This window comes from Triplophysa dalaica, chromosome 16 (assembly GCF_015846415.1).
Source record: "Triplophysa dalaica isolate WHDGS20190420 chromosome 16, ASM1584641v1, whole genome shotgun sequence".
In the NCBI taxonomy this organism is placed as follows: domain Eukaryota; kingdom Metazoa; phylum Chordata; class Actinopteri; order Cypriniformes; family Nemacheilidae; genus Triplophysa; species Triplophysa dalaica.
Window position 1 is genome coordinate 18095444 of NC_079557.1, and position 13283 is coordinate 18108726.

Below are 13283 nucleotides of genomic sequence, written 5' to 3' on the forward strand. Positions count from 1 at the left end.
CAAAATACATTTGTGCCCATCTGTTTTTTACTTTTTCAAGAGCGATAAGAGGAGATCAAATCGATAAACACTCATAAAATGTGCCAGTACTCCTTTCATGTATTTGATTAAAGATTAGAGTCTTTACTTGATTATTTGAAAACAGGCGTTTATTTGTACCGTTCATTGAGCGAGAGGACAGGAAGCGAGGTGGGAGAGGGAATGGGGTTGGATCGGGAAAGGACCATGAGATGGAAATCAAACATGGGTTACAGATGCGCTACCAGCGCACGTGTTGGAGCACTGCCCACAATGCTATCAGCTCCAACTATTATTTCAATGGTTTAAAAAGATGATTAACACATTAACAATCAATGTAAAATGTTTAGGTGAAACAATTTGATCTATTTATTAAACATTTCCTAATACATAGATGAAAATAAATCAATAGTCTTGCTGAAGCTTTCAATACACGTTGTCTTTTCAGGTCAAATAAACTGACATGTGGTCTCAAAAATACCCTTAAGATTTATTATTGGTACCTTACAAAGTTTTATTAGTTTATCGCCAATACACTAGCTGCCTCCAATGTACTGAAATCTGTTATTTGATGAAATGTCCAAAATTTTCTGTTAAAGATTTTAATATTTGCTTAAATGCATTAGTTCTGTTTGCATAACATTATTTCAAACAGAGATTGCAAAGATTTTTTGCACCTGCATTTAAGGTTTCATACATTTAATGGTTAGAATCGGCCGGACATTTTCATGCTTTCGAAAGAGTAAAGCTAAAAGTAACATATTTCCTATATGGTCTGGAATTTTTTGTTTTTGTGAGCAATCATATCACATGTTGTACTTTATAAAACACTATTCTTATTCAATGAAACATCTATCTGAAGTACTCTATCACATTTTCAAGAGCAGCTTCACAGAAAATACATTTGAGCTGTAGAGACATAATACAGTATAGAAATAAGGTAGGGAAATAATATAGAAACCAAATCTACCAAAAAATATAAACCAAAATATAAGATAGGCTACTAAGTAGAATTGTATTTTTGCAAATTTCCACATTGACCATTAAAATAACTGACTTTAGGGTTATAATTGTTAATAAGCATGATAATGTGTCAAAACAACGTTAAATTAAATTCAGCTGCTAAGGAAAACAAAACGAGACATTTACACGTAAATGTCTTTTATTATGAAATCTAAAGGAGGCAGCAACCGGAAGTTTGTTCTGACACTGTCAACATTGCTGTCCAGTCAGTGAGCCCGAGTCAGTTAGGGGCGTGCAAGATCTGTACGGGCCTCTTTCTGTCAGCTTTGTGCTCATCACTCAAAACCTCACTTATTTTACAAATATCATGTTTAGTGTTAAATCATGCTGGAGTATCACAATGTATGCCGAGAGCTTCATTAAACTCACCCGTGGGGAAGTAATGGATGAGTTCAGGTATGAGAAACAAAACAATGCGTTTACAAATCGGTGATTTGAGAGTTCGCTGTAGCCGTTCATTTTTGCACATTTGTTTATCTTTCAGCGCTTGGATATGACTGTGTATTTATTAGCATTTGTCTGCTTCCTCGATATTTGTGTTTGTCGGTGTTAACAACATTAGTGCTGGTGTTTAACTTTACTTTCTGTTCTGCTGGTCAAAAGTGAAGGTGACACAAGAATGACAACTCAGCTTAAACTATGGCCCTGACTGGTGTAAAAATGCAGTGCTAACAACAAATAACTTAAATAAATGTATTTGTAAAATAGAATTCTTCACTCTGATACTTTCCATAATCCTAGAATTTTCCATAAAATAATATTCATATTTTTAACTACGATACAATATAATAGTTAATACTATTGTACATCTGTTAAATCTAAACTTTATAATATAATGTTCTTTAACTCTTAAATAAGCTTTCAGACTGTTTTGGCACGTTCTCAGTGTTATAGTGTTATATTACTGGCAGTTTAACTGAAAACATGTATACTGACCATTGTAGAATTATTATACAACATTATATTTCTCCCTTTTTATGTTTATTTTTTGTACTTCATGAAGACAAATGTTTTTGTGACTAAAGAGAAGTACAGTATGACATATTAAACTAAAATAAATATTCCGTAATACAAGAATAGCCAAGCTAACCAAGAGAGTACATTTTTGTACTGCACACATTTATAACAAAATTGATGTCTACTTTTTATTCATTCCTTAGAAATGGAATGTCCCCTTGAATCTCCATTGCTGTCCCAAGCATCTTCAGTCCCTGCCACTTTCTCTGCACCTACTTCATCCAGTAGCCACACCCATTTAACTATGACCCCGCCCCCACACATTGCTTCTCAGACAGGTCGATCCCAGCTAAATGCAGCCAGCAATATTCACAGTGGCTTCCCAGGACAGTCATCTTTTCCTCATCAAGGTAAATATACAATCTGTCAACTCACAGGCCATATGGGAGTGCTGATTCACGACCTTAACATATGAGCCACAAAAGAGCCTCCTCATGTTAGAGCATGGTGCTAACAATCCCAATGTCAAGGGTTCAATCCCAGGGCTTGCATTTACAAGCAACAGAAACAAATGTATAGTATATTCTTTGGATAAAAGCGTCTGCCAAATGCATACATGTAAATGTTAAAGGATTTATCATCACATGACTCTCAGTGATTTCTTTACCCGCTCATGGAAAGTCAGATGTCGCACAGACACCCAACCTGGTTTTCACCCAGTTCCTGAATGATGAGTCATTGTTCAGAATTAGGTCAGATCTCCTAATACACACACACAGGATTCACAAGCAAATAATAAAACAATACAAATACAGTTATATTATGTGTTCTATCATCTATAACTTGTAGTTAAACTCGCCAAAATCCGATTAAAAATATCTGATTAAAATCTAGAGCAGAAAAGAAGTGCTTACTAAAAACTTCACTATTGCAGTAGATTAGACTGTATACAGTAGGGATTTTAATAATTAACTTGAAGTATTTAACTTTGGTGCCTCTCCCTTTGGAAGTGTATAGATGTGCTGTTACTTTTTTAAGTATGTTAGCAAGTTTGCTGCTGCTTAACGAAAATATGCCAGAAATTAAATTATATTTGATCTGATGCAAATATAGTGGTTTTAAAGATCTAATTTGATAAACAAATCTTTATGGAAACTCTTAGTTTACAAGCGAGCCTGCTTTGCTTCACCGTGCATATTTGTTGTGATAAGTCAATGTGTATGTGTGACTGTTTATCTTTTTGGTTATTTTATTTTTTAAGGGGAAACCCCAGAGGAGCTAAGCATTGACGAGCTTAAACAGAGGGCTAAAATTGGAGATGCCAAGGCACAGACGGAGGTTTCAATGCCTCATACACAAACATTTGATGTCTTTCCTTCTTTAATAATAAAAATATTAACACTTTCTTTTTGCTCAGATTGGTAGGTATTACTTGAGAGTAGCAGAACAAGAAGATGAAGAGATAAACGATGTTACTGCAGTAACATGGCTGCTTCAGGCAGCCAAAAATGGCCGTAAAGATGCAGTGAAACTTCTGCAGCGGTGCCTGCATGAGAAGAGGGGTATTACAAATCCCTTTATTATGAACCTTATATCATACCATTCTTCATAATTTTATAAACGGTAACAGATTGTGTTTGTGTGTTTAACAGGCATCACAGCTGAAAACAGGGATGAAGTGCGCTCCCTGGCCTGCGAGTCTCGCTTTGAGCGCAGTGTCAGGAAAGCAGCTCTGCTTATGTACTGGAAACTTAATCCAGAGAGAAAGAGAAAGATAACTCCCTCTGAACTTCTAGAAAACATGAGCCAACTCAACGATGAGACTGGTAAAACAGGAGTTTATTTTTGGATTTAACCGGGTTATGTTATGTTTTTGTGTGCCATTCTATACAAAAATCCTTTACATTACCTTAAAGTAGGTTATTGCCCTACATCTGTATTCTGGCTTTTTTTTACAAATCTCCAGAAAATATTTAATATTCAAATGTGTCTTTCTCCTCTAGATGGCGCTTCAAGCAGCCCTCTTTCAAGCCCATTACAAAAACAAAGAAAGGTTTTGGAGAGTTTGGTCTCAAAAGATGGTCAGTGCATAGAAACAGATGTTGAATCATTCTTTCAGACTCTAATATTTATTACTCTATATTTTCACTAATATGAGTATAAAAATCTAAATCTATTCGTTTTGGCTTTGACAGGGGTTGACTATGTGGGTGTAGAAGAGTTTGTTGAGAACACTAAGCAATATGCTCAGGGAATTTCACCAACACCTGTCATGGAAGGGGTGGCAGGTGATGATGATGATGATGACGAAGAGCCAATAAAAAACCCAAATGAACTGCCTTTGCATCAAAAGGTATTAATTACAAAGGATAAACCAGTTAAAGTTTCTAAGGTCATAAAGATTCAGCCCATTCTACTTATGGGCTGTCTACAAAACTTAAAGTGATACTTCAGGCCTGAATCAAAGTTTCCCCATGTTTGACTCACCCTAAGTGAATGTGACTTTCTTCTTGAAGAATAACAGAGGCTTCACACAGAAAGCGTCAGCAGTGCATTTTTTTTCGACTCGCATGTTAACACATTAGAACATTCATACCGCACCCATAAGCGGCCCGAAAGCAGCAGTGCACCGATCATTTCGACGCAGAGTCTATTTTTGCTGCGCTGCTCACGCTCAATTAAACTTCAGTGCATCTTTACTGACAAAATCCACATGGATTGACCTGAAAAAGTAACACTTTTACCTTAAAAGCATGCAAGTGATGTCTAATGTGTTTTTAACAGTCGCCATGACTTTCAAAAACACTTTGCCAGGAGGTTTTGGCCAAAAGCACAACAGCACAATTAAAGGATTTATAATACAAGTATATATTAAATGTCATGCTTATATTGCATGTGAAGGAGTGTACTGTCTGAAACCCATTGTCATTATAACCTACTGAAAAACCAGATAAAACTACATAGACATCATGTTATTTCCTTATATTGCGAATGTGTGAGAGAAAAGCAATTGCATTTTTTAAATTTATAACTTGTACTACGTAGATCTAAAAGAGCGTCAAACAGGCAGATATAACAAATCATAGTTATGCAATCAACTCAAAAATCACTTTGATGAAGTTCTGGAAGATATTTTGCTCATTGATGTATTTAAATAACGTAATGAGTTATTGCATTGTTGTACTGTGGTACCCAGGCAGCGCGGTGCACAATGCATACGCTGCCGGTGTGAAAGGACAATGGGCACGTGCTTCTAACGCTTTCCCTTTGCGCTGCTCACGGATGCAGTATGAAACGGGCGTAATGCAGTCGGAGTTATAATACAATGTATCCTTTTACCTATTTTAGTTCCAAGCAGTAGAATGGGAGTGAAGGGGGGCAATTTATTGAAGCTCCAAAAAGTGCATCCATCGACAAAGAACATGTCAACACGGCTCTGTGGTCTTAACAAAGGTCTTCTGAAGCGAATTGATGCGTTTGTTTAATAGAAAAAATCCACATTGACATCCGCTGCAGGCGTACAAGAGGCTTGTTAAAACAGTTCGCTTTCCAAATTTTTTCAAAATGTCTCATTTTGTGTTCAACAGATCAAAATAATTGAAACAATATTTTTCCTGCTATGGTAGTCAATAATGTCTAAAAGTGTCAGGTGCAAACATTTTTCAAAGTATTTTTCTTTGTGTTTATCACAACAAATTTATACAGGTTTGTAACAACAATAAATGATGACAGAATTAATTTTTTTGGTGGAGTATCGCTTTAAGAACGCAGTGAAATTAAATTTTCTTTTTCGTGAATGCAATCCTTTATCCAATGACAGCTTACAGACCGTACCAAGAGCGTACCAATATTAATTTCTAATGAGAAAGAATACAATACTAAACTTTGAACCAGCCTACAACATTAATAACTTCTGGCTAATAAAATAATTTTCTCCATGTTTGCAGGTGTTGAAGTTTCCCCTTCAGGCAGTGCTGGAGGTGAAAGAAGTCTTGATTGACTGGGCGTCGCGTGCGGGCATGCAATGGATTAGCGCCCTCATACCCACTCATCACGTCAACACCCTGATCTTTTTCTTCATCATCTCCAATCTTACCTTGGAGTTCTTCGTCCTTGTCATACCTCTCATGATATTCTACCTCTCCTTTTTCTCAATGGTAATCTGTACGCTCAGAGTCTTCCAAAACAGCAAGGCATGGGAGAACTTCCGAGCATTAACTGCAATGTTGGCTCATTTCGAGCCAGGGATAGACCTCGAGCAGGCAGAGTCCAACTTCACATGGAACCACTTAGAGCCGTATCTCTACTTCCTCCTCTCTGCACTATTCCTCATCGTATCGTTTCCTTTAGCGGATAATTCCTGGCTGCCATGTTCTGAACTGGCCACAGTTGCAGTCTTCTTCACTGTAAGCAGCTACTTAAGTCTAAGACCAGCAGCACAGCAACAGGCCAAATTTGCTTTGCTGTCCCAGGTTGCATCAGCCCTTTGCACCTTCATCAGTCTGCTGGTGGGAGGCTGGTTGGGCCGTATAGTTGGTGGTGCTTGGTTATCCATACGCCTGGGTGACTTCTTGGTACTGCACTTGGGAGTGCCTTGTATTTTGTATCTCTACCTCCTGTACCTCTGTACCAATATGGCCACAGCAGGTGGGGTTCGTGGCTCCTACTGTGTGCTGCTGCCCTACCTAGTGTGCTTTATCTGGTGTGAGCTGTCTGTCAAACTATTGGTAGAGTCCACAGCTTTGGGACTGATGCGCACAGCTGTGGGATACCTCCTTTTCTTTTTTGCCTTGCCAGTGGTGTCACTGGGTCTAGCAGCTGTACTCCTAGTGCAGATTGTGCAATGGTTCCTCGCCCTGGAACTGCCAAAAATGGTTGTAACTGTGTGTGTTTGTGTGCTGCCTGTCCTGCTGCGATGGTGGACGCGTTTTAGCGTGTCGCCTCTGGCAGTGTTGCGCTCATTGCAGAGTAGCAGCGTGGTAAAGTTGATCCTTGTGTGGATCTCAGCTCTGGTGCTCTTTAGCTGGTTCTACGTGTACCGTTCAGAGGGAATGAAGGTTTACAACTCCACTCTGACGTGGCAGCAGTACAGTGACATGTGCGGCCCACGTGCATGGAAAGAGCGCAACATGGCTCATGCCCAGATCCTTTGCAGCCACCTGGAGGGCCACCGCGTTACGTGGGAAGGCCGGTTTAAGTACATTCGGGTCACTGAGATTGAGAACGGTGCGCAGGCTGTCATCAACCTCCTGCCGGTATTTATAGCAGATTGGGTCCGCTGTCTTTATGGGGAGGAGTACCCTGCCTGCGACACAACTGAGTTGGGGCCCACTGAACCACTATGTCAGCTCAAGAGCCTTGCAAAGCACAAGTGCCATGTCAAACGTTTTGACCACTACAAGTTTGAAGTGACTTTGGGGATGCCGCAAGAGAAAAAGGGACGTAATGATATTGAAGATGCAACCAAAGACATTGTGCTGAGGGCTAGTCACGAATTTCGACGTGTTTTACTGGGGCTCAGTTCAGGCAGCGTTGTGGAGTTCAGTACAGTACTCGAAGGCAGACTGGGAAGCAAATGGCCAGTGTTTGAGCTCAAAGCGCTGCATTGCAAGACCTGTGCTTCGCCACTCATACCAATACAACGGCAGGTCAAGATAGAGCATGACTGGACGGTTAACGCTAGAAATGCCATTGCATTCGCCTTCAATTTTCTATTCCACCCCCTGCTCTCGATTGAGGTGGAGGGGGCTTATACAGAAGTATGAAACTGGTTTTCTGATGAACAGAGGACTTTGGAATACACTGCAGTATTAAACAGGAATTTGAAGTGCAGGGAGTCAAGGAGAGGGCAAATGTACTTGTTTTTGTTTGATGAAAGTAGCATCAGAGGCAAATAAGCTGTCATGACAATGAACTAACAGAGAAGGATCTGCTGGAGGAACCAGACAAACAGGGAACACTACGATCCCAGAACTGTTTTCACAAAACTGATGTCACTGCTAATGAATTTCATGTTAAACATAGGGAAATGCATAATTATATGATTGACTTTAAATATAGTGAATAGGTTTCATATACTTAATTTGCTTTTATTAGTAAGAGTTTTGATGACGTGTGGGTATGTATATGTATTTCATTTGTGCCTTAGATGTTTTTTAAGGTAAAAATTGGTAAATAGGGTATAATTGCTGAAAATGTAAGGTATATAGCATAATTCTGAATCTGTGAAAATAATGTGTGGTACATGTTTTTCTAAAAACTGAGACAAGGTCTTACTGGCATTGAAATCTCTAGGTCTATCTGGCAACTGATTAGACAAATCTTTAATGGGCTGTGACTACATCGAAAGCATTGCACAATATTAAAGCATTATATGTTGTGATTGAATTTGTGTGAACTTGTGTAAAAGCAGATCTATATTATGGGATATACCATCAATAGTTGGATAATTGTCAAAACTTACAAAAAATCTGTCACTCCTGTGATGGCAATTTTACACACAGTTGCCTCTTGCTCCAATTCCAGCGTTTTCAAAACATTGCAGATATTTTCAGTTTTCTGTCTGTTATTTACACACATAGAGTGATCGACATCAAAATTGCCCAACAACCACCACAGGGAGGAATCTAATATTTTCAACAGGTAAATAAAGCATTTACTCAGGGTTTGATAGTTGCTCATGCTTAGGGGTTCAAACAAATGAAAATAACGATAAACGATCGTATCCATTGACTGGATTTAACACCTAAAGAGGCCCTTATATTGAAGCATTGAGGACACCGTTAAATGTCATGAAGATATTAGTTTCATGTAATTGTTAGAGGTCATGGGCAAATTTGTGATACTGTCCTGGGCATTCAGATGATTAATTCCACGGACAATAAAACATAAAAAATTTTGCCATATGTAGTGCAAGAATAGTGTTGAAAATGAGATTTGAGAATGTGGAGATTTTGTAGTGGCTCTTTTACGCCGCCTAGCTACCACACAGTAAAGCAATCAGCAAAAATGCCTTAGCAACAACGTGCTATTTTGGTGGCTGTTGTTGCACAGACAAGAAATTAATTTAGAATTTCATAAAGTTGCAAAGGTGTACTGTAGATATGTTACATGGCTATGAATTAATTTGTCTACCATCAGATGGCAGTGTAAGTGTAAATTTATTTAGTGTGATTTTAGGAAGACAAACTATTCGGATAGCAGGTTTTTGGTTAAACTGTGTTATTTCGGTTTGTGTAATTGACAACTTTTCGGCTGGGACTGGTTTTCATTTTATTACATTTATTTTGTTTTATTTATTAATTCATTTTTGACAGGAACCCAGTAGTAGTGAAGTTACTTTTGCTGGAAACAATAAAATGTTCATCCATTCTGTAGCAGAGTGTGGCACTATATTAAACAATAAGCCTTTGATTTCAATATACTGTTATTCCTGAATGTCAAGTCCTAAAACAGTTATAGCGTGTCATTGTAGGATAAAATGAGCTGTATTTGGGGACCACAATGTCTTTGGAGAGGGTTTATTTTACCCAACACCACTTTAAACATGTCAGCATCAGATTTTCTTCAGAAATAAAAAATATCTACGTTGGTGAATTTCTATAATGTGTTTCTATAGACTGTAGTGAATGTCAAATGTCAAATATTTTATATTTAGCACAGATTTGGGATATTGTCAAAGAAGTCTGCAGACTGAAACTTATGGTTGTATTATTCAATTTCATGATTTAATGCACATTACGTATGAACTCGATGCTTGAGTTTGTCAGTCACAGATGTGCTTAAAGCCAGATTCTTAACAGACTTCCTTTTTCCAAGTAAGAGTTACAGTGGCTGGGAGTCATGTGGCTTACTTTAGTTGAAGCCAAAGAAATATGATAAGTTTCTGAGTTTAACAGAAATACATTGACAGCTAGAAAACTAAACAAACCAATGGCCCAGCTCTAGCAAAGGATTACAATCCCTAGCCACAAATATGTCTCACTCCTGCTTAGCTGCTATATTTTTAATCAATATGTAATGATGATATTGAACTCTTTACTGGTGTGAATCAATACACAGAGAAGTGGGCTGAATGGAAAATGAACAGATTTTTTTTCTTTACCCTGGAAAATCAGTGACCCATTTTAACATCTGAGATCATTTTGTCAGTTTGGAAAAAACATTTTCAGTTGTTAAAAAATAATTTCAGCTACTGATTTTTATCATTAACAGATCTGCATTACTACAACAACAAAAATAATCCAGTAAAATTGAAAATATAGCTAACACAAAGCATACGACTCAAAATACCTTTTTGTACAGCCAGACATATTTTGGACAGAAGCCGTGTTTGGCTCTGCAAACACACATGTAATTGTTTTGTCCTCACTTTATGTGAGCTCATTTTGAATGACTTTTTCCTGACCCATGTTTCCCCTTAAAGTGGTCCAACTACAGTATGTATAAAGCAAGGATTGGTAAATGATTTCTATATAATTTCTTTAATATGGACAGGTTTGTCTCTGTGTGCTTGGAAAAGTTGGTTTGCTCTTCTTTCAATGGTTTGTTGGTTTGCTCTCTTGAACCAGTTTAACTTCAAAATCAGCCCATGCTCTCTCCACCACATGTTTAGAAGATCACATGTGAGAGAGAAGTGACCCTGTCTGTTTTCTGTTAAATATGGACTTTCTTGAAGATTTGACACGATTTGGATTGATTGGGTGCTTTTTTGAAGCATTGAGGCAAGTGAGCCCCGATTTAGCAAAGAATTAATTTAGATATTGTTCAACCAAAGCAAAACGGTTGTTTTAACCATGCAATTTTACATCTGATAATGCCAGATTTCTGCTTTTTGAGTTACAGATGAACTTCTAATAACTGTTTGAGATGGAACACATGCCCATATTGTATCATGGAACAGTCCTATTTAAATTCTTTGTCTCCTTAAAGACTTAAAGTTGGTTTATGTAATTGTTCAATGACTATAAGGACAAGAAAAATTATTAAACAAAATGGTTTCAGCAGCAACCAACATAAACGTTTGTGGCCAAAACATCCGGTAGACCTCCACAAAGAATAAAAAACTGTTGAGTAGTTTTAATGTAATTTATTACAATTAATACATAATAAAATAGTAACATAAATTAATATAAATCAAAATTAAATAAATGATATTTTATCCAAACACAGACCGGAAGTTAACTTCGGGCTAGGCGTGTGCATCCTATGAAACCAATAAGTGGTACTGGCAAGTGTTCTTATACTTCAGGATGTTTAGTATAGTTAATTTCATTTTAAAATCTCTCTTGTGGGCCATGTCAACAATTTTAAATGCTGATTTGTTAAACACTGAACAAAATTTATAAGAGTTGTAGTCAGAATCCCAAACTGTTAGAATTTAAGATACATGTAGTGAAATGTACCAAATTTCACATTTCAAAATATTATGTCTCAATGGGTTATCATAATCACGGCGTTAGGAACAAAAATGAACAAAAAAAAAAACAAAAGCAAAAGAGACCATACACCCTTGGAGTAATGTGTGTCATTCATTGCTGGAGTGCAATCTGTTTTGCTGTGATCCCTTAACTTCATTGACTATCCTTTTGAAAGCAAAGGCTATTCTTTAAACAATGGCATAATGTCAAAAACATTACTAAGGGAAAACAACATCTTTAACGTTCCGTGAATGACATGAACATCAGGAATGCCCAACTGTTTAAAATGTAAGTGCCTATACAGGAATAACAATTTATAAACTTGTTGCTTTTGTATCCATCAAATGATCTCCAATATTGTCATGATTATGTCTCTTGTCCTCGTCATGTTCTTCTTGATCTAGTGGCAGGATCATGACAGAACCTCATGTTTTGTGTGGAGAGAGGAATTTTTTTATCCCAGTAGGCATTCCACATGCTCTCTCCAGGTCTCATCTCTGTTCCCGCCCTTTAGTCTCATTATTGGTTGTCAATTAGTTCATGTCCTGCACCTGTCCCCTCTTGATTTTGATCCCTTATAATGCCCTTGTGTTTTCTGTCCTTCCTGGTTCATTGTCACTTGTTCCATATCAAAAGCTACACTCGATGCAAAGAACATTTCGACACGGCTCTGTGGTCTTAATAAAGGTCTTCTGAAGCGAATTGATGCGTTTGTTTAATAGAAATATCCATATTGACATCCGCTGCAGGCGAACAAGAGGCTTGTTAAAACAGTTCACTTTCCAAATTTTTTCAAAATGTCTCATTTTGTATTCAACAGATCAAAATAATTGAAACAATATTTTTCCTGCTATGGTAGTCAATAATGTCTAAAAGTGTCAGGTGCAAACATTTTTCAAAGTATTTTTCTTTGTGTTTATCACAACAAATGTCAAACGCTATAGGAGAACAGTCTTTGTTCGACCGGTTGTAAAGCAAGTGTGTCAAACACGGCAAAAATTATTTAGGCTTTAAATAACCTTGGCAGGTGACATGGCTAATTATACCTGCACCTGCAGTTTATAAATAGGCGTGAATGCGGACATTTTATCAGATTCTTTTGTCTTCAAGGACCGCTTTGTTTGCGCATGTGTTGTTAGGGAGAAATCACCCTCTTTGTTTTGTCTAAAATCTTACTGTAGTGGAGTAGGCGGGGCGAGACCGTGGTTCGAGACCGGTGAGTAATTGTGAATGAGCGGCAGCTGTGCGCACACCGGGCTCGAATCACGTAGGAGATTGGGAGCATATAAGAGAACAAGCGACCGGACCATCGAAGAGAGAGGACCGGGCCTGAACATATGTTAAGTTTATATTTATGTTTGTGTTGCCGGGAGTTGTCCGTGAGGGGCTTCCGGCTGTCTTTTATACGTTGTTATTATTTGATTAAACTGTTTAAACGTTTGCCGATTCCCGCCTCCTTCCTTCCTTTTAATGAACCTTGTTACGTTGGTGCCGAAACCCGGGAGGAAGGAGAGACATGCTGTCGGAGAGTCCTCGCTGCCGAGTGTAAAAATTGTAGATTCTTACACTAGTGTCCAAGCACTTTTTAGTTACTTAGCCTAGTGTAAAAATAAGCTCAAGTCAAGGAAATATAAAATCTTACCATGGCTGACTCGGATTGGAGATGTGTCTCTCTCTGTAAAGGAACCTCTACGAATTCGACAAGCATCAGTATCGCTCAGAATGCTTTGGGGCTGACCATGCCGCCCATGTACTTGAGGGAGAGTGCGAACTCTGTGATGTCTTTGAGTTCCGAGTTCTGCGTACTCGACTCGCCTTTTTTTCTTTTTCTTTTTTTTTCACTGTATTTGTAATTTTCCACTTATT

The 13283-nt window shown here is 37.9% G+C and overlaps 1 protein-coding gene across 1 annotated transcript; it reads left to right on the top strand.

The window, feature by feature from the left end:
• The first annotated feature begins 1260 nt into the window (after positions 1-1260).
• wfs1b (Wolfram syndrome 1b (wolframin)) lies at positions 1261-8385 on the top strand. Its single transcript, XM_056770126.1, has 8 exons — positions 1261-1437; positions 2202-2408; positions 3260-3336; positions 3416-3560; positions 3651-3824; positions 4002-4079; positions 4194-4351; positions 5946-8385. The coding sequence occupies exons 1-8, from the start codon at positions 1428-1430 to the stop codon at positions 7761-7763; spliced, it is 2667 nt and encodes an 888-aa protein (XP_056626104.1). The 5' UTR covers positions 1261-1427; the 3' UTR covers positions 7764-8385.
• The last annotated feature ends 4898 nt before the right edge of the window (positions 8386-13283 follow it).